The 18,539-nt window shown below is 45.8% G+C and overlaps 1 protein-coding gene across 1 annotated transcript in view; it reads right to left on the reverse strand.

Moving 5' to 3' along the window:
* Window positions 1-952: 952 nt before the first annotated feature.
* The window catches only part of LOC139052109 (uncharacterized), a 29,383-nt gene continuing 11,796 nt past the window's right edge, over window positions 953-18,539 (reverse strand). The window contains exons 2-3 of the mRNA XM_070529208.1: window positions 12,588-12,958; window positions 953-1,311 (exon numbers count right to left, since the gene is read on the reverse strand). Of these exons, the coding sequence (XP_070385309.1) occupies window positions 953-1,311; window positions 12,588-12,958 (730 nt within the window). The remainder of the gene's footprint in view (window positions 1,312-12,587; window positions 12,959-18,539) is intronic.

Here is an 18,539-nt window from a genome sequence, read left to right on the forward strand (position 1 = left end):
GCCAGTCTGCACTCTTCATTCCACCAGGGTACCCGTATTTTACAAGAGAGACCTTGTGTTTGGGGAATGAACTTTGCAGCTGCGTCGAATACAAAAGAAGTAGGATATGCTACAGCATTGTCTATGGTAAAATCAGTGACAAAATCTCGTGATAAGTAAGTTGCTTCCTTAAAATCATTCCATTCGGCGGAGGCTAGTTTTCACCGGGGTGTGTGTATGGGGCTTTCATTTTGAGGCATTGAATTTAACATTAAAGGAAAGTGGTCACTTCCATATGGATTTCTTTTTACATGCCATTGCAAGTCCGAGAAAATTGAAGCCGAGCCAATAGACAGCTCTATTGATGAATATGAATTGTTATGGATATTATAATAAGTTGGCTCCTTCTTGTTGAAGAGGCATGCACCGGAGTTCACAAGAAAATTTTCAATGAAACGGCCTCTCGCCTCACATCGCGAGTCTCCCCACATGGTGTGGTGTGCATTACAATCGCCTGCGAGTATGTAAGGGTCCAGAAGCTGATCGATTAGATTATAAAAATCACTTTTTTCCAGATGAAAATTGGGGGGTATGTATAAGCAACATACAGTGATCAATTTATTAGAAAGAATTGTCCGAATTGACACTGCCTCAAGGGGCGTCTGAACGGCGAGCTGCTGAAAGGGTACGCATTTGTCTACAACTATTGCCACACCGCCAGACGAGGTATTCGCCTCTCTGCGGTCTTTACGGTAGATGGCGTACTGGCAAAGGAAGTTTGTGCGCATTTAAGATGTGTTTCCTGAACACACAGCACCTTTGGGTTATGTTTGTGTAGGAGTTCTTTAATGTCATCGAGGTTGTGGATTAGACCTCTAACGTTCCAGTGTATTATTTGTGTAGCCATATTGTTCTTGCTTTTATGCTGCGCGTCAAGAGGAGTTAAGTTAGAGAGATGACTTACGGAGCCGTTTCAGGCCCCATGATTATGGTACGGGTTCTGTCTTTTTTTGGAGCGGTCGCGAGACTCGCGCTGCTCCCGAGGCGCTGGATGCGCCTTCTGGCTCGCGGTTGTGTCCATCGACTCCGGGGAGCCCCTGGACTTCCGCTCACTAGAGCGGGGTGTTTTCAGGGTAGGCTTTGCCTCGAAACGCAGTGCCTTGGAGGCCACCAACCCAGAGGTCGATGGGCCCTCCTTTAGAGACGGCGCAGCAGCGCTTGCTACTGTCGCCTGGGGGGCTGAGGACACTGCCGTGGCCACACTCTTTGTGGGGCGGGCTGATGCCCCAGTCTGCTGCGGTGCTGCCCCCCTACGCGCCGCACCAGCATACCCTGCAGTATGGAGGAAATAATTACGCTTTCGTGCTTCTTGAAAAGAAATGTTCTCCTTGATCTTTAATGTGGTGATTTCCTTTTCCTTCTTCCAAGAAGGACATGACCGAGAGTATGCAGGGTGGTCAACCTCGCAGTTTGCGCAGCGGTGTGCCTTGGTACAATTATCGGCAGGGTGTTCGTTTGAAGCGCACTTTGCACATGTGGCACGGCCCCGGCAGCTCTGAGAGCCGTGACCAAATCGCTGGCACTTAAAGCAGCGGCACGGGTTCGGAATGTAGGGTCTTTGTTTTATTTTCATATAGCCTGTTTCCATATACTCTGGTAAAGTGCTTGTGCAGAATGTCAAAATTAGGTGTTTAGTGGGCATCTCTTTGTCATCCCGCCTGATCTTCATCCTTTGGACATTTGTCACGTGCTGTTCCTTCCAGCCTTCAAGCAGCTCAGTTTCACTCAAATCAAGGAGATCTTGCTCAGATACGACTCCGCGTGGGCTGTTCAATGAACGATGCGGATTTATCGAGACAGGGGTACTATTATATTAAACAGTCCAGATAGATTCTCGTACTGTTTCATGTCACTAACTTCGAGCAACAGATCACCGCTGGCCATTTTCGTGACCTTGTAGCCGGGACCTAGTTTCTCATTAAGAGACTTTGCGACAACAAATGGTGATAGGGTTTTTGCTGTTTTATCAGGGTTTCCACAACTTAAGACATGGTACTTTGGATAAATTTTTTTGGTCTGGCCAAAAAGTTTCAGGGCGTCGTCAGTGCACCCTCTCTTGGAAAGAGGGCGATGAGGGAGTCGGGGGGATGACGAAAAAGTCATCAAAATAAATATCACTTCGGTAGCTATGCCAGCCGCCCACCACCGGGCCCAACAAGGGGACGCTGCGAAGCCCAAAAGCTACGAATACGCCAGCTGTGCATAGTCACTATGACCTAATATACGACACCCAAGGTTGGATAACTACACCAGGTTAACCCTCGCCACCTGGAAGTCTGGAAGTTAGAAGAAGCGAAGAGAAGACAGGAAAAAATGAAGTGAGAGAGAAAGACGAAGATTGAAGAGAAGGACAGGAAAAGGTGACTGCCGATTTCATCCAGGGGGGTCAGCCTGGAGGTGCCGTCTGTGTGGAGCAGAGGCCCAAGGGGTGTGTTGCCTCCGCCGGGGGGCCTTAAAGGTCCAAACACGCAGCATCAGCTCAACCCCCAGGACCCCCCTTTCCCCAGACACGACTAAGCCGCGCACGGCTACACACGGGAGGGTCCAACCCTCGTGTACTCGGGTACGTGGTGTCGCAACACACCAAACGCCTGCTCACGCAGACGCCCCTGCGGGGGCGCGAAAGCAAGTGCCTACTTGAAAGGCAGATAGAACGTGATTTTCAACAGCGCGAAGAAAATCCAACCACGGACCGAACAGTCTACAGGAAACAGTAACGCGAAGCAAAGCTGCTGCCTGAACCGAAGAGCTCAATTGGAAACTAGGTGATACGTGATTTTCCACAGCGCGAAGCAAAGCGAGCCCCGCAAAACATTTACTGGAAACGGTAGCGAAAAACGAATCTCGCCGCATGAACCGACCAGCCTACTTGAAAGGCCGATTTTCCGTAGCGAAGCAAAGTGAGCCGCGCGAATTAAGCAGTTTACAGGAGACAGTAGCGCAAAGCAGAGATGACCGCGCGAAAGCAAGAGCCTACTAGAAAGGTAGATACAACGTGATTTTCAAGAGCGCGAAGAAAATCGAGCCGCGGACCGAACAGTTTACTGGAAACAGTAGTGCAAAGCAAAGCTTGCTGCCTGAGCCGAGGAGCTCAATTCAAATGTAGGTACTACGTATTTTCTAAAGAGCGAAGCAAAGCGAGACACGCGAACTGTTCACTGGAAACGGTAGCGAAAAGCAGATCTGGCCGCACGAACCGACCAGCCTACTTGAAAGGCCGATTTTCCGTAGCGAAGCAAAGTGAGCCGCGCAAATTGAAGAGTTTACTGTAAATAGTAGCACAAAGCGGAGCTGGCCGCGTGGGAAGAGCCTACTAGAAAGGTAGATACAACTTGATTTTCAAGAGCGCGAAGAAAATCGAGCCGCGGACCGAACAGTTTACTGGAAACAGTAGCGCAAAGCAAAGCTTGCTGCCTGAGCCGAGGAGCTCAATTCAAATGGAGGTACTACGTATTTTCTAAAGAGCGAAGCAAAGCGAGGCACGCGAACCGTTCACTGGAAACGGTAGCGAAAAGCAGATCTGGCCGCACGAACCGACCAGCTTACTTGAAAGGCTGATTTTCCGAAGCGAAGCAAATCAATCCGCACGAATTGAACAGTTAACTGGAAGTAGTAGCACTAAGCCGAGCTGGCCACGCATAAGGAAGAGAATACTTCAAAGGTAGATACGAGGTGATTTTCAACAGCGCGAAAAAAATCCTGCCACAGGCTGAACGTCTACAGGAAACAGTAGCGCGAAGCAAAGATTGCTGCCCGAACCGAAGAGCTCAATTCAAATCTAGGTACTAGATGATTTTCTACAACGGGAAGCAAAGTTATCCACGCGAACCGTTTACTGGAAACGGTTGCGAAAAACAAATCTGGCCGCACGAACCGACCAGCCTACTTGAAAGGCTAATTTTCCGTAGCGAAGCAAATCAATCCGCGCGAATTTAACAGTTAACTGGAAATAGTAGCACAAAGCAGAGCTGGTCACGCATAAGGAAGAGCCTACTTCAAAGGTAGACACTACGTGATTTTCAAGAGCACGAAGAAAATCCAGCCACGGACCGAACAGTTTACTGGAAACAGTAGCGCATAGCAAAGCTTGCTGCCCGAACCGATGAGCTCTCTTGAAAAGTAGTTAGTTAGTTAGTTAGTTATTTGGGTTTAATGGCACAAAGGCAACTAAGTCCATGCTGCGCCAGACACAAGACAAAATGAAATGCAACGTTAGAATAGGCAAACCTGTATTACATTATAGTTGGTGTAAATAACCACTTTTTTCTAAAAAGTCGGACCGCCACTTTTGGCAGTGGCGGTTGCGGTCGCGAGCAAGTCGCTAATCTACTTCTACTTTTGCCACAGCATATGCGGAACAATCCACGAGCCGAAGCAAGGAAAGGCTATCACCTCTGCACGTGCGGTGCCCAGCTGACCACCTCGTCACGACAGTGACTGGTCTGCTGCGTCTGCCCTCTACCGGCCAAGCTCCCACATATAAGCAGGCATCGCTGACGCTGTCGCTCACTTTTGGCAGTGGCGGTTGCGGTCGCGAGCAAGTCGCTAATCTACTTCTACTTTTGCCACAGCATATGCGGAACAATCCACGAGCCGAAGCAAGGAAAGGCTATCACCAATACACGTGCGGTGCCCAGCTGACCACCTCGTCACGACAGTGACTGGTCTGCTGCGTCTGCCCTCTACCGGCCAAGCCCCCACATATAAGCAGGAATCGCTGACGCTGTCGCTCACTTTTGGCAGTGGCGGTTGCGGTCGCGAGCAAGTCGCTAATCTACTTCTACTTTTGCCACAGGTTGGTCTTTTTTTTTCCTTTGCTTTCCAACCCTATTTTTCTCTGTGTATACCGCTGCCGCTGCTGCCAAATTTCGTGCTGTTTACATAATGCCGACCAATGCTGAGTTGTCAAAAGAAATGGACGCTTTACGGGCTGAGGTTGCTGTGATGCGTGACAGCCTGAACATGTTTAATGAACTTTTCGAGACGGTTAAGAAGCAGAATATAGATCTTGCTGTTGAAAACAGGGCTCTGAAAGATGAAAATGTCGACTTGGCGCGCAGGGTTTCTGAACTAGAACAGTACTCCCGACTAAATAACGTAGAAATAAAAGGTGTCCCTGCAACTAAAGGTGAAAGCTGTCTTGCGGTTGTTCAGTCTATGGGTGATGCTATAGGATGCAAAATCGCTCCTGAAGATGTCGATACTGCACATCGTGTACCAGCCAAAAAGGAAACAAATATTATTGCACGCTTTTGCTCCCGAGAAAAAAAAACTGAGTTCGTGAAAAAGGCACGCAAGGCTCGCTTGACCACTGTGAACCTTGGGTTTCCACAAAAGGATCAGAAGCCTTTATACGTCAATGAACATCTTACGCAAGAAAGAAAGCGGCTGTTTGCACAAGCTCTTGAGCTGAAAAAGGCAAGAGGCTGGAAACACCTCTGGACAGACCACTGCGTAATCAAGGCGCGAAAGACAGATGACAGCCGTGTGTACCGGATCTCTAGTGCGGGTGACCTTACTGTTTTCACCTAGCTTACTAGTGTTTGCGGCTGCATATCTTAAACCTGCGCAAGAATGTTTTCTTGTCAGGATCTTAAAAAACATTTCAGTGATGACACTCCCAAGTTATCGCTAATACATTTCAATATTCGTAGTCTACGAAAAAACTATGACAGCCTCATAGCATTTCTTTCCATAATTAATCACAACTTCTCTTTTATCTGTCTATCTGAGACATGGTTGTCACCTGACGATAGAAATTTATATGCGCTACCAGAGTACAATGCAGAGTACTGCTATCGTGCTACGCCACGTGGCGGCGGATCTGCCATATTTATTAAATCATCATTGCCATACAAACGCCGCAATGATCTTGCCTTTTGTAATCTGATCTGCGAATCTATATGGTTAGAATTTGATCAAAGCGTTTTTTCAATTGATGGCCGGAACACAGTGTTAGCGTGCATCTATCGTTCACCATCATCGTCATACTCTGAGTTTTGTCTGCAGTTTGAAAAGTTGTTGCACACTGTTGCGAACGAAAACAAAAATGTCATTATCTGCGGAGACATCAACATAAACATTATCGACCCTATTAGTCCATCATGTTCTGATTATCTTGCGTCTTTTCTTAGCTATGGCCTTGCTTCTCTAATCACTTCTCCAACTAGATGTGACATGACAGGATCTAATACGTTAATTGATCACATATTAACCAACTTTACTACAGGTCATACGGCAGGAGTCATCGAGCACAGCATAACCGACCACTACCCTGTATTTTTGACTTTAGGTAGAGAAAATTCTAAAGCGACTGAAAAGAAAGAGAAAGTACATTTCGACTCTCAAAAATTTATCTCTATGATACAGTCAAATGACTGGACCGCAGTACTCTGTGAATCTTCCGCGGAAGAGGCTTATCAGTTGTTTTTGGCAGAAGTTACACGCTGCATTCATGAATGCACTACTACATCTATCCTAACTCGTTTCTTCAGTTCCCCTCGAAAACCTTGGGTCACGAAAGCGCTACTTCGATGTATATTGAAGAAAAATCGGCTCCACAAAAAGGTAATTTGTCAACCATTTAACTGTGAACTTAAATCTCGTTTCAAAAAATATTCTAACACGCTTGCAGCAGCACTTAAATGTGCTAAACGAGATTACTTTCAGAACAAGATTTTGAATAATGGCAATAATACGAGGCGCAACTGGCAGGTCATTAACGAATTCTTAAATAATAAATGCCGTGAGCATGTAACAAAAATAAAAACTGAGACACATACATACTGCCACCCAGCTGATATCGCGAATGCCTTCAGCGAGTATTTTAGCAGTACTTGCGATTCTCAAACAGATCCCCCATTACCGACATTGCCTCGTCATCTTCATTCTTTTTACTTGCGACCTACGAATGCAAAGGAAGTTCTTCATGTTATATCTTCGCTTAGGTCTACTGGACCCGGCCTAGACTCTGTTCACCCATCACGTATCAAGTTAGTTTCTAATGCACTGTCTCCTATCATAGCCGATATTGTTAGCAAAATATTTAAAGCAGGCATATTTCCCAGTTCTCTGAAAGTTGGTAAAATAACACCTGTTCACAAAAAAGGCAATCGTGAACTTCTGAATAACTACAGGCCTATTTGTATTCTTTCATTTTTCAGTAAAATCATTGAACGACTAGTTCATACACGTTTATCATCCTTCCTAGCAAAATTTAATCTACTATCACCTAAACAGTATGGCTTTCGGCAGGGTTGCTCAACTGAGCTTGCGCTTCTAACCTTTGCCGACAAAGTCAAGAAGCAATCGACCAAGACTTGCTGGTTGGAAGTGTATTCATAGATTTAACAAAAGCCTTTCACACCACTAATCACAAAATTCTAATACACAAACTTGAATCTTACGGCATAACTGGCCCAGCACTTCAGCTTATTTCTAGCTACCTAACTAATCGTACTCAAGTTGTTCAGATTGACGGCAAACTCTCATCTGCTAAGAACATATATCAAGGCGTTCCTCAGGGCTCGATCCTTGGCCCGCTGCTGTTTCTGCTATTTATCAACGACCTACCTAATGTTCTAACCACTACGGACTGTATATTATATGCAGACGACACCACTATTTTTACTTGTGCTAACGATGTCGACGAGCTACAGCAAAATGTTAACGCTGATCTGCATAACATAGCTTCCTGGTGTCAAAAGAACATGTTGTGCATCAATCCTCTAAAAACGGTTTTTATGGTTTTTCATTCCTTCCCGACACTAATTTCGAACCCTATATCGGTGCGTCTTGAAAACAACTTAATACCAATATCTGCTAGCACTAAGTTTCTTGGCGTAGTTTTAGACAGGCATCTGAAATTCAATCTTCATGCGCAGTCACTTGTCCGTAAGATATCGTTTGGAATACGCGCCATAATCAAAACCCGCTCGTACTTTCAGCCACACATTATCCATTCCCTTTATCATGCACACATTCACAGCCATTTATCTTACTGCATATCAGCCTGGGGAAACACATACCTCGCTCACCTCAGCCAACTTCAACGCATGCAGAATCAGGCGATTCGCCTCATGACTTTCAGCCATTTCCTATCGAATGCAACGCCACTTTATTGCAGTTTAAACATTCATCCTCTTCATCAGCTCTTTCAGTTAAAGTTAACAATCGTGATCTATAAGTTATTTCGTAATATTGCACACATAGATGGCTTTGTTACTGAAACTTTTGTAAATACTAACACTACTAGGTTCGCTGAACTCGATAATCGTCTTTTGCCTAAAGTGCGCACAAACTATGGTAAGTTCACTACCACATTTGCGGGAATAAAACTATGGAATTCTATTCCACATACTATAAAATCATCCCCCACAGAGCATATATTCAAGAATCAGGTTAAGAAATACTTTATGCAGCAACTCTCTTCATCCTAACCACTGCCTTTGTGATTGTAATCATAATTGACTTAGCTATTGTACTACACGTTTATTACTCATATTTTTATTGTATTTACATTTGCATTGATTGTTCACTACAGAAGTCTTCTTCGCAATTTTTTGCCTTACTAAACAGTTTTGAGTTCTTCTTTTTTCGCGCTGTTTCTTATTTAGTCTGTAATGCCACCGTAACCAATGCTTGATCTGTATTGTCTTTTTTTATTTTTTCATGTATGGGAGTCCCCCTGACAGTTTGTAACTTTGGGACTCCCTGTGAAGTGCTCATTTTGCATACAATTCTTGTAAATCTGACATCATTGATGAATAAACTTGAAACTTGAAACTTGAAGTTAGCAAATGGCACTAGGGGGTCATCTGCTAGTAATAGGGCAGGGTGTAATGGAGTGTGCAAATTATATAGGCTGTGTAAAAACCTGCGTCTCAGTATGTCGATGTGTGGACAAGGTATTAGGATGTGTATGACTGTGAGAGTTTCAAGGCATTTTTCGCAGGTTGGCGGGTTTTCTTTTCGGAGGAGGAAATTGTGCGTCAAATGTGTGTGTCCAATTCGCAGTCGAGACAAGATCACCTTGTAGAGCCGTTGTTGGTGACTGCATGATTTCCACTCGCTTATTACAGGTTTAATAAGATGCAGCTTGTTTTCTGTACAATGGTCCCATTCGTGTTGCCACTTTGATGTTAAGGCCTTCCTAATGGCACTGATACTATATTTATATGGAAGTGTTGTGTTTATTATGTCTTTGTGCGCTGCCATTGATGTGCGTCTATCCACCGCTTTGTTGCCCGGTATACCAACATGACTTGGTACCCTGCAAAACCTAATTGACCTGCCGTATTTGTTTATTGTTATCATGTTTAAGATATCCCCTATGAGGGGTTCACATTCTGATTTCAGGTGAAGAGCCTTCAGCGTGCTTAACGAGTCAGTGTATATGATTGTGTTTTCGTGTTTTTCAGCGATGATCTTTTTCACCACAGTCCATAATGCATAGACTTCAGCTGTGTAGATAGAGGCGTGTTGTGGCAAACGAATACTTACTTCCCAATGTTCTGTTACGGCCCTCACACCGACGTGTTCTTTTGTTTTAGAGCCATCAGTGTAAAATTCCGTGTAATTTTCATATTTGTGCTGTAGAAAGCGGAATTCTTGTATAATGTGTTCGTGTGGGGTGTCTTCTTTCTTTAAATGTGTCAATGTCAAATCACATACCGGTGCGAAAACATGCCTCGGCGGCAAACGCTGTGGTTTTTTCGCAACCTGAAGGACTTCGCGAGGAATGTTATAATCCCGAATATATTCCTCATATCGTAGGACAAGCGGCTTAATCATGTTTGGTTTGTTTGTATAGTGTAAACGTGAGTTACACTGTGTGACATTGTTGAAACATATGTGTTGTGGTGAGGAGTGGATTCTGAGTACGTAAGAGAAAGTTAATAGCACTCTACGCTGCTGTAGAGGAGGTTCATTACAGTCAACATACAAACTCTGGACAGGTGATGTTCTGTAAGCGCCACTTGCCAGTCGCAGTCCAAGGTTCTGAACTGGATCAAGTCGATGGACGTAGGACTGTCTAGCTGAACCATATACAATGCTGCCATAATCTAATATGCTGCGCACCAAAGTACGGTAGATGCGTAGCAGGCATTCATGGTCAGAGCCCCAGCGCTTCCGGGACAGGGCTTTGAGGACGTTAAGCGCATTGTTTGCTTTTATTTTAAGGCTCTTTATGTGTGCCAGGAAGTTTACCTTTTTATCAAACAGAACACCCAGAAACTTGTGTTCTTGTTTTACTGGTAATGTGGCTTGTTGTAGCTTAAAGGTGGGTTCTGGTTGTAGGCCTCTTTTTTGTGTAAATACAACACTAATAGTTTTTTCACTTGAGAAACGAAAACCATTTTCACACGCCCGCTGTGTTAGTTTGTTTAATGTAATTTGAATTTGCCGCTCGCAGGAATTCAGGTTGGATGCACGACACGCAATTTGTAGATCATCCACATATAATGAATGCACTATAGAGGATGGGATTACCTTATTGAGCGACTTCATTTTCACCACAAACAATGTTTTGCTTAATACGCATCCTTGTGGCACACCATTTTCCTGGCTGAATACACGTGACAGCGCCGTTCCTAAACGCACCTGGAATGTTCGGTCCGACATGAAATCGGCTAGACATTTAAGCATTCTACCTCGGATTCCTAAATCTGCCAAGTCCTTTAATATACCAAACCTCCATGTTGCGTAATACGCCTTTTCTAAGTGAAAGAAAGCAGTGAGACAATGTTGTTTATGTAGAAAGGCCTCACGTATCTCGTCTTCTAGCCGGATTAGGTGATCTGTTGTTGAGCAACCTTTCTTGTATCCACACTAATGGTTATCAAGCATGTTCTTTGTGTCAAGGACGTATGTTAATCTTATGTTTATGATAGTTTCATAGGACTTTGCCAGATAACATGTGAGTGCTATCGGTCTATAGCTGGTTGCTGTTGTGGGAGGTTTTCCAGCTTTCAAGAAAGGCATAATGATGGCTTTCTTCCACGCTTTTGGCAATTTTCACGTTTCCTAGATTTTAATAAAAAAACGAAGCAAGGTTTCAACTGCATTAGGAGATAAATGAGCGAGCATCGCGTAATGTACTCTGTCCGGACCAGGTGCTGTTTTTTTGCCAGTAGTAAGTACTCTATTGATTTCTGGAAGTGCTAAAGTGGCATTATACTGGGTTTCTGAACTTCCTGTGGTCGGAAGCTTTAGTTTTTCTGCTAACTGTGTATGTTTTAGAAATTCTGCAGAGTAGTTTACTGAGCTTGATATATCATGAAAGTGCTGCCCTAATATGTCTGCATGTTCTACTAAATTTGTTTGCGTATCTGGGGGTGAAAGTATGGGTGTCGTGTAAGGAGCGTAGTCGCCTCTAAACTTACAAACCTGATCCCACATTCTTTTCGAAGTTATCGAGCTATTTATTGAGGAGGCATAATTTTTCCAGGACTGTCTTTCGGCTTGTCTACGTGTGTACCTGGCTTTCGCATTTCCTTTTTTGAATGAGAGTAGATTATCTTGTGTTGGATATCGCCGAAAGATACCCCACGCTTTGTGTTGTAGTTTTTTTTTTGTTTGCGTACATTCCTTCGTCCACCAGGGTTTTAGATTTTTTCTTAGGAAGCCAGACTATTGTGGGATTGTTTCTGCTGCGGCAGCAAGTATACAGGCGGTGATCTTACCATTCATTTCATCTATGGTTAGCTCATCTCGTATGTTATCCAGATTGGCGTTTTCAGTAAAGAGAAGCCAGTCTGCCAGATGGAGTTTCCAGCGGCGTGGCCTCAGTGGGATGGTAGGAGAAGGAGATGTTCTTTTATTGACAGCAGGCATATGGTCACTACCGTAGGGGTTATCAATAACACTCCACTGAATATCTCCAAAAAGAGAAGGAGAGCACAGTGCCAGATCTAGGCAACTCATTGTTCCTGTGCTTGGGCAGTAGTAAGTTGCCGCACCGGTGTTTAAAAGGCATATATCGTTTGTTAGGATAAAATCTTCAAGTGTTTGACCCCTGGTGTCAGTTGTTTTGCTATCCCACAACGTGTTATGTGCGTTAAAATCACCGCCTATTAAAAATGGCTCAGGTAGCTGGTCTAAAATTAACTCCAGGTCATTTATGGTAAAATTTGAACGCGGCGTAATGTATACTAAACAAATGGTGATGGTATTAGGAGCTAAAACGGTGACAGCAACAGCTTCTATGTGACTGTTAATGGGCACTTCTGTGGCTGCAATACCGCGCTGCAGAACAATGGCTACACCACCTGACAGCCGGCTCGTCTGCGTACGGTCTCGCCGTACAACAGTGAAACCTTTTATAATGTTTTTGTGTTTTTCACCTAGGTTTGTTTCCTGTAGGCACAGGGCCACAGGAGAGAAGTTTATTACCATGTCTTTGATGTCACCCAAGTTATTTAAGAGACCTCTACATTTGCATTGGATCATAAAAGCCATTATAAAATTGAAAGGTAAAAAATGATATTAAGGAGTGAGTTGGAGATAAGAAACATGTTAGGTGACATGCATATGAAGAAAATACATACAATGGAGCGATAACCCATCGCCCTTCTTATTTAGGGTAGTTATTGGGAGTTTGTCCCTCTTTAAGCGCTCCAGAGAGCGCTTGTCCTTGGGTGTCGATGACACCGGGCTTTTTGCGTCGACCTCCATCGCTCTCTCTGAGGCGCTGGAGGACCGAGAGTTTGGCGCCGAGACACGTGTCTCGGGCATTGAAGTGCGCTTGATCTTAGGGCCCTGCGGGACTGGTGTCTGCAGGGCCTGCGAAGATGATGGAGCAGGACTGGCTGCTACCACCTCGGGGGCGGGAGGCGGCACTACGGGACCACTGTGCGTGGGCTCGCAGGACTCCTCAGGCCTCTGTGACGATGCCGCCACCTTCGTCACATCGGCATAACTGCGTCGCGAAAGGTACGACAGTCGTTTTCGGGCTTCGAAGAACGAGATTTTTTTTTAACGGTTAGTGCAATGACTTCTTTTTCTTTTTTCCAGCAAGGGCAGGACCAAGAATAAGCTGGGGGATCTCCCTTGCAGTTAACACAATGTGAAGAAGAGGTGCAATTCTCAGATTGGTGTTCGTTGGAGCTGCATTTAGCACAAGTTTTTTGTCCTCGGCAACCATGTGAAGCGTGTCCGAACCTTTGGCATTTGAAACATCGTCTGGGGTTTGGGATATATGGTCTCACATTGACTTTGACATAACCGGCATCGAGAGAGGTAGGCATCACGCTTGTTCCGAAGCTGAGTATAACATGTTTAGTAGAGATTTCTTGGTCGTTTCTGCGGATTGCTATTCTTTGTACTTTGGGGACATTTTGTTCTTGGAAACGCTCAAGGAGTTCCTCATCGCTCAATCCAATAAAGTCTTCTTCAGATATCACTCCCCGGCTTGTGTTCAGTGTGCTATTTGGCGAAATTGTCACTGTGGCGTCGCCATTACTGATAAGGTCAGTGAGCTTCTCTGCTTGGTCTTTATCATTCAGTTCTAGGAGGAGGTCCCCGCTAGACATTTTGGAGGCTTTGTACGTCGGTCGGATTTTTTCTTTCAAGCATTTGGTGACAAGGAATGGTGAGAGTTTTCTTACTGGCATGTTGCTTTCGCTTTGTACTACATAGTACTTGGGGAAGGTTGGAGCGTTGCTCCGAAAGGAGAAATGGAATGGTTCTTCGGTGCGGCATCTTTTCAGACCCCGATCATAGACGACAGAGGTTTGTGCTGCCATAGACAATGAGTATGTTCGGCAACAGCGCCGACCACCCACCACGGAGCCCAACGAGGGGACGCGGCAGAGCTTGTGTTGAAGCCAGCACGACGCCAGCCGTACGCCGTCGCTATAACCAAATATGGTGTACCCAAGGTAGGATAGCCACACAAGGTTAACCCTTGCCGCCGTGGAGAAAGGAAGTGAATGGAAGAGAAAAGAAGACAGGAAAGATCAAAAAGTAAGAGATAAAGACGAAGTTTTGGGGAGAGAGAGACAGGAAGATGTGACTGCCGATTTCCCCCGGGTGGGTCATTCCGGGGGTGCCGTCTACGTGAAGCAGAGGCCAAAGAGGTGTGTTGCCTCCGCCGGGGGGCCTTAAAGGTCCGAACACCCAGCATCGGCTCAACCCCCAGGATCCCCCTTTCCCCGGACACGGCTAAGCCGCGCACGGCTACGCGCGGGAGGTTCCAACCCTCGTGTGCTCGGGTACGTGGTGTCGCAACGCACCAAACACCTGCTTGCGCAGACGCCCCTGCGGGGTCTTGAAAAGTACGTAGTACGTGATTTTCCACAGTGTGAAGCAAAGCGAGCCAAGCGAACCGTTTAGTGGAAACGGTATTGAAAAACAAATCTGGGGCCCTATAACGTAAAACTATTCCAATATGTTTCTATACCAATCTCCTGACGTCAAATTTGCGTAACCACCGACGCAAGCCACGGGCGGTCACCCGCAGGGTTGTCTGAACAGACCGCTCAAATCCTCTCCTCGCTCATAGGAGGTCACTTCTGTTTGCTTGAAAAACGAATAACGTTGCCTAAACTGAGCGGCTTGTCGTATCTAATTGGCTGACAAGAGGCGAGGAGAACGCTCAAGTGGAGAGGGATTCACTGGGGCAGAGCCAGTGCACTGAAAATCGATAACCGAATGAAGGGGGTGGTGCTGGCGTGTGCGATTGGTCGGCTTTCCCTTACTTAGCTTGTGGTGGCTGGTCGAAAATCACTGCGGCATGCAACGGAAGCTTAAGAATGACGCTAAAACTGACCCTCGGCAAAGAAGAGTTGGCAGAATGAGGTGGTAAACGTGCAAAAAGTGCTCGAAAACGTTACACGCCCACGCAAGAAGTTTTATTATGCGCAAATACACCAATCCTCTCCGGCAGGTGCGAGTAGCCAGCGTCTCAGCAATCGGCGGCAGCCATCTTTTATTTCTTTCGGAACGGGGCAGCCTGCGGCTATTCCGAAGAAACTTCAGTTTTGTTCGGCATATTAGTGCATCTTTAGCGCGTACACGTCACTTTGACGCGGTGAGTTTGTGCGGTTGTGTGACGTCGCGTGACACGCAGGTGAAGTGGGTGCAGCCTGAAAACTTTTTACCAATAGCCGAGGGCTAATGACGAAAAGGGGTTGAATCAAAAATAACTGTTTTTTTTTCTGTCAAATCATGCATAATCAGTGTCTACACATTACATCAGATGGGGAGGTATCGCGGTTTTCGTGACGTCGCGTGACAGACAGGGTAAGTGGGCGTGCTCGAAAAAAATTTTTGACCAATCGTGGAGGGCTGATAGCAGAATTGGAATAAAATAGTTTGGAATAGTTTTACGTTATAGCGCCCCTGGCCACATGAACCGACAAGCCTACATGAAAGGCTGATTTTCCGTAGCGAAGCAAATCAATTCGTGCGAATTGAACAGTTTACTGGAAACAGTAGCGCAAAGCAGAGCTGGCTGCGCTAAAGGAAGAGTCTACTTGAATGGTAGATACAATGTGATTTTCATCAGCGCGAGGGAAATCTAGCAGCGGACCGAACAGTTTACTGAAAACAGAAGCGCCAAGCAAACCTTCCTGCCCGACCCAAAGAGCTCACTTGAAAAGTAAGTAGTACGAGATTTTCCACAGCGTGAAGCAAAGCGAGCCACGCGAAACGTTTATTGGAAACGGTAGTGAAAAACAAATCTGGGCGCATGAACCGACCAGCCTACTTGAAAGGCTGATTTTCCGTAGCGAAGCAAAGCGAGCCGCGCAAATTGGACAGTTTACTGGAAACAGTAGCGCAAAGCAGAGTTGGCGGTGCGAAACAAGAGCCTACTAGAAAGGTAGATACTACGTGATTTTCAAGAGCGCGAAGAAAATCGAGCCGCGGACATAGCACTTTACTCGAAACAGTAGCGCGAAGCAAAGCTTGCTGTCCGAACCGAAGAGCTCACTTGAAAAATAGGTCCTGCTTGATTTTCCACAGTGCGAAGAAAGCGAGCGAAGCAAACCGTTTACTAGGGACGGTAGCAAAAAACAAATCTGGCCGCGTGAACCGACCAGCCTACTTGAAAGGCTGATTTTAAGTAGCGAAGCAAAGCGAGCCGCGCAAATTGAACAGTTTGCTGGAAACAGTAGCGCAAAGCAGAGCTGGCAGAGTCAAAAGAAGTGCCCAGTTGAAAGGTAGATACAACGCGATTTTCAAGAGCGAGAAGAAAATAGAGCCGCGGACCGAACAGTTTACTGGAAGCAGTAGCGCGAAGCAATGCTTGCTGCCCGAACCGAAGAGCTCACTAGAAAAGTAGGTACTACGTTATTTTCCACAGTGCGAAGCAAAGCAAGCGAAGCGAACCGTTTAGTGGAAACGGTAGGAAAAAACAAATCTGGCCGCACGAACCGACCAGCCTACTTGAAAGGCTGATTTTCCGTAGCGAAGCAAAGCGAGCCGCGCAAATTGAACAGTTTGCTGGAAACAGTAGCGCAAAGCAGCGCTCGGCAGAGCCAAAGGAAGTGCCTTATTGAAAGGTAGATACAACATGATTTTCAAGAGAGCGAAGAAAATCGAGCCGCGGACCGAACAGTTTACTGGAAGCAGTAGGGCGAAGCAAAGCTTGCTGCCCGAACGGAAGAGCTCACTTGAAAACTAGGTACTTCGTGATTTTCAACAACGCGAAGCAAAGCGAGCCATGCGAACCGTTTACTGGAAACGGTTGCGAAAAACTAATCTGGCCGCATCAACCGAGAAGCCTACTTGAAAGGCTGATTTTCTGTAGCGAAGCTAAGCGATCTGCGCTAAATTAGCAGTTTACTGGAAACAGTAGCGCAAAGCAGGGTTGGCCATGCGATAGCAAGAGCCTACTAGAAAGGTAGATACTATGTGATTTTCAAGAGCGCGAAGAAAATCGAGCTACGGACATAACAGTTTACTGGAAACAGTAGCGCGAAGCAAAGCTTGCTGTCCGAACCGAAGAGCTCACTTGAAAAATAGGCCCTGCGTGATTTTCCACAGTGCGAAGAAAGAGAGCCAAGCGAACCTTTTACTGGAAACGGTAGCGAAAAACAAATGTGGCCGCATGAACCGGCCAGCCTACTTGAAAGGCTGATGTGCCATAGCGAAGCACATCGATCCTCGCGAATTTAACAGTTAACTGGAAATAGTAGCACAAAGCAGAGCTGTTCACTCATAAGGAAGAGCCTGCTTGAAAGGTAGATATAACGTGATTTGCAAGGGCGCGAAGAAAATCGAGAAGCGGACTGAACAGTTTACTGGAAACAGTAGCGCAACGCAAAGCTTCCTGCCCGAACCGAAAAGCTTACTTGAAAAGTAGGTAGTACGGGATTTTCCACAGTAGGAAGCAAAGCGAGCCAAGCGAACCGTTTACTAGAGACGGTAGCAAAAATAAAATCTGGCCGCATGAAATGACCAGCCTCCTTGAAAGGCTGACTTTCCGTAGCAAAGAAATGCGAACAGCGAAAATGAACAGTTAACTGGAAACAGTAGCGCAAAGCAGAGTTATCCGTGCGAAAGCAAGTGCCTACTAGAAAGGCAGATACTAGGTGATTTTCAAGAGTGCGAAGAAAATCGAGAAGCGGGCCGAAGAGTTTTCTGGAAACAGTAGCGCAAAGGAAAGCTTGCTGCCGGACCCGATGAGCTCATTTGAATTGTAGGTAGTACGTGATTTTACATAGTGCGAAGCAAAGCGAGCCAAGCAAACCGTTTACTGGAAACGGTAGCGAAAAACAAATCTGGCCACATGAACCGACCAGCCTACTTGAAAGGCTGATTTTCCGTAGCAAAGAAATGCGAACCGCGAAAATTGAACAGTTAACTGGAAACAGTAGCGCAACGCAGAGTAAGCCGTGCGAAAGCAAGTGCCTACTAGAAAGGTAGATACGAGGTGATTTTCAAGAGCGCGAAGAAAATCGAGAAGCGGACAGAACAGTTTACTGGGAACAGTAGCGCAAAGCAATGCTTGCTGCCCGAACCAAAGAGCTCACTTGAAAAGTATGTAATACGTGATTTTCCACAGTGCGAAGCAAAGCGAGCCAAGCGAACCGTTTCGTGGAAACGGTAGCGAAAAACAAATCTGGCCACATAACCAACCAGCCTACTTGGAAGGCTGATTTCCCGTAGCGAAGCAAATCAATCCGCGCGAATTGAACAGTTTACTGGAAACAGTAGCGCAAAGCATATTTGTCCGGGCGAAAGCAAAAGCCTACTAGAAAGGTAGATACTACGTGATTTTGAGGAGCACGAAGAAAATCGAGCCGCGCACCGAACAGTTTTTTGGAAACAGTAGCACAAAGCAAAGCTTGCTGCCTGAACCGAAGAGCTCACTTGAGAATTAGGTACTATGTGATTTTCGACAGTGTGAAGCAAAGCGAGCCAAGCGAAACCTTTACTGGAAACGGTAGCGAAAAACAAATTTGGGCCGCATGAACCAACCAGCCTACTTAAAACGCTGATTTTCCGTAGGGAAGCAAAGCGAGCCGCACGAAATTGAACGGTTTAGTGGAAAT

The sequence above is a fragment of the Dermacentor albipictus genome, unplaced genomic scaffold, assembly GCF_038994185.2.
Source record: "Dermacentor albipictus isolate Rhodes 1998 colony unplaced genomic scaffold, USDA_Dalb.pri_finalv2 scaffold_18, whole genome shotgun sequence".
Taxonomy (NCBI): domain Eukaryota; kingdom Metazoa; phylum Arthropoda; class Arachnida; order Ixodida; family Ixodidae; genus Dermacentor; species Dermacentor albipictus.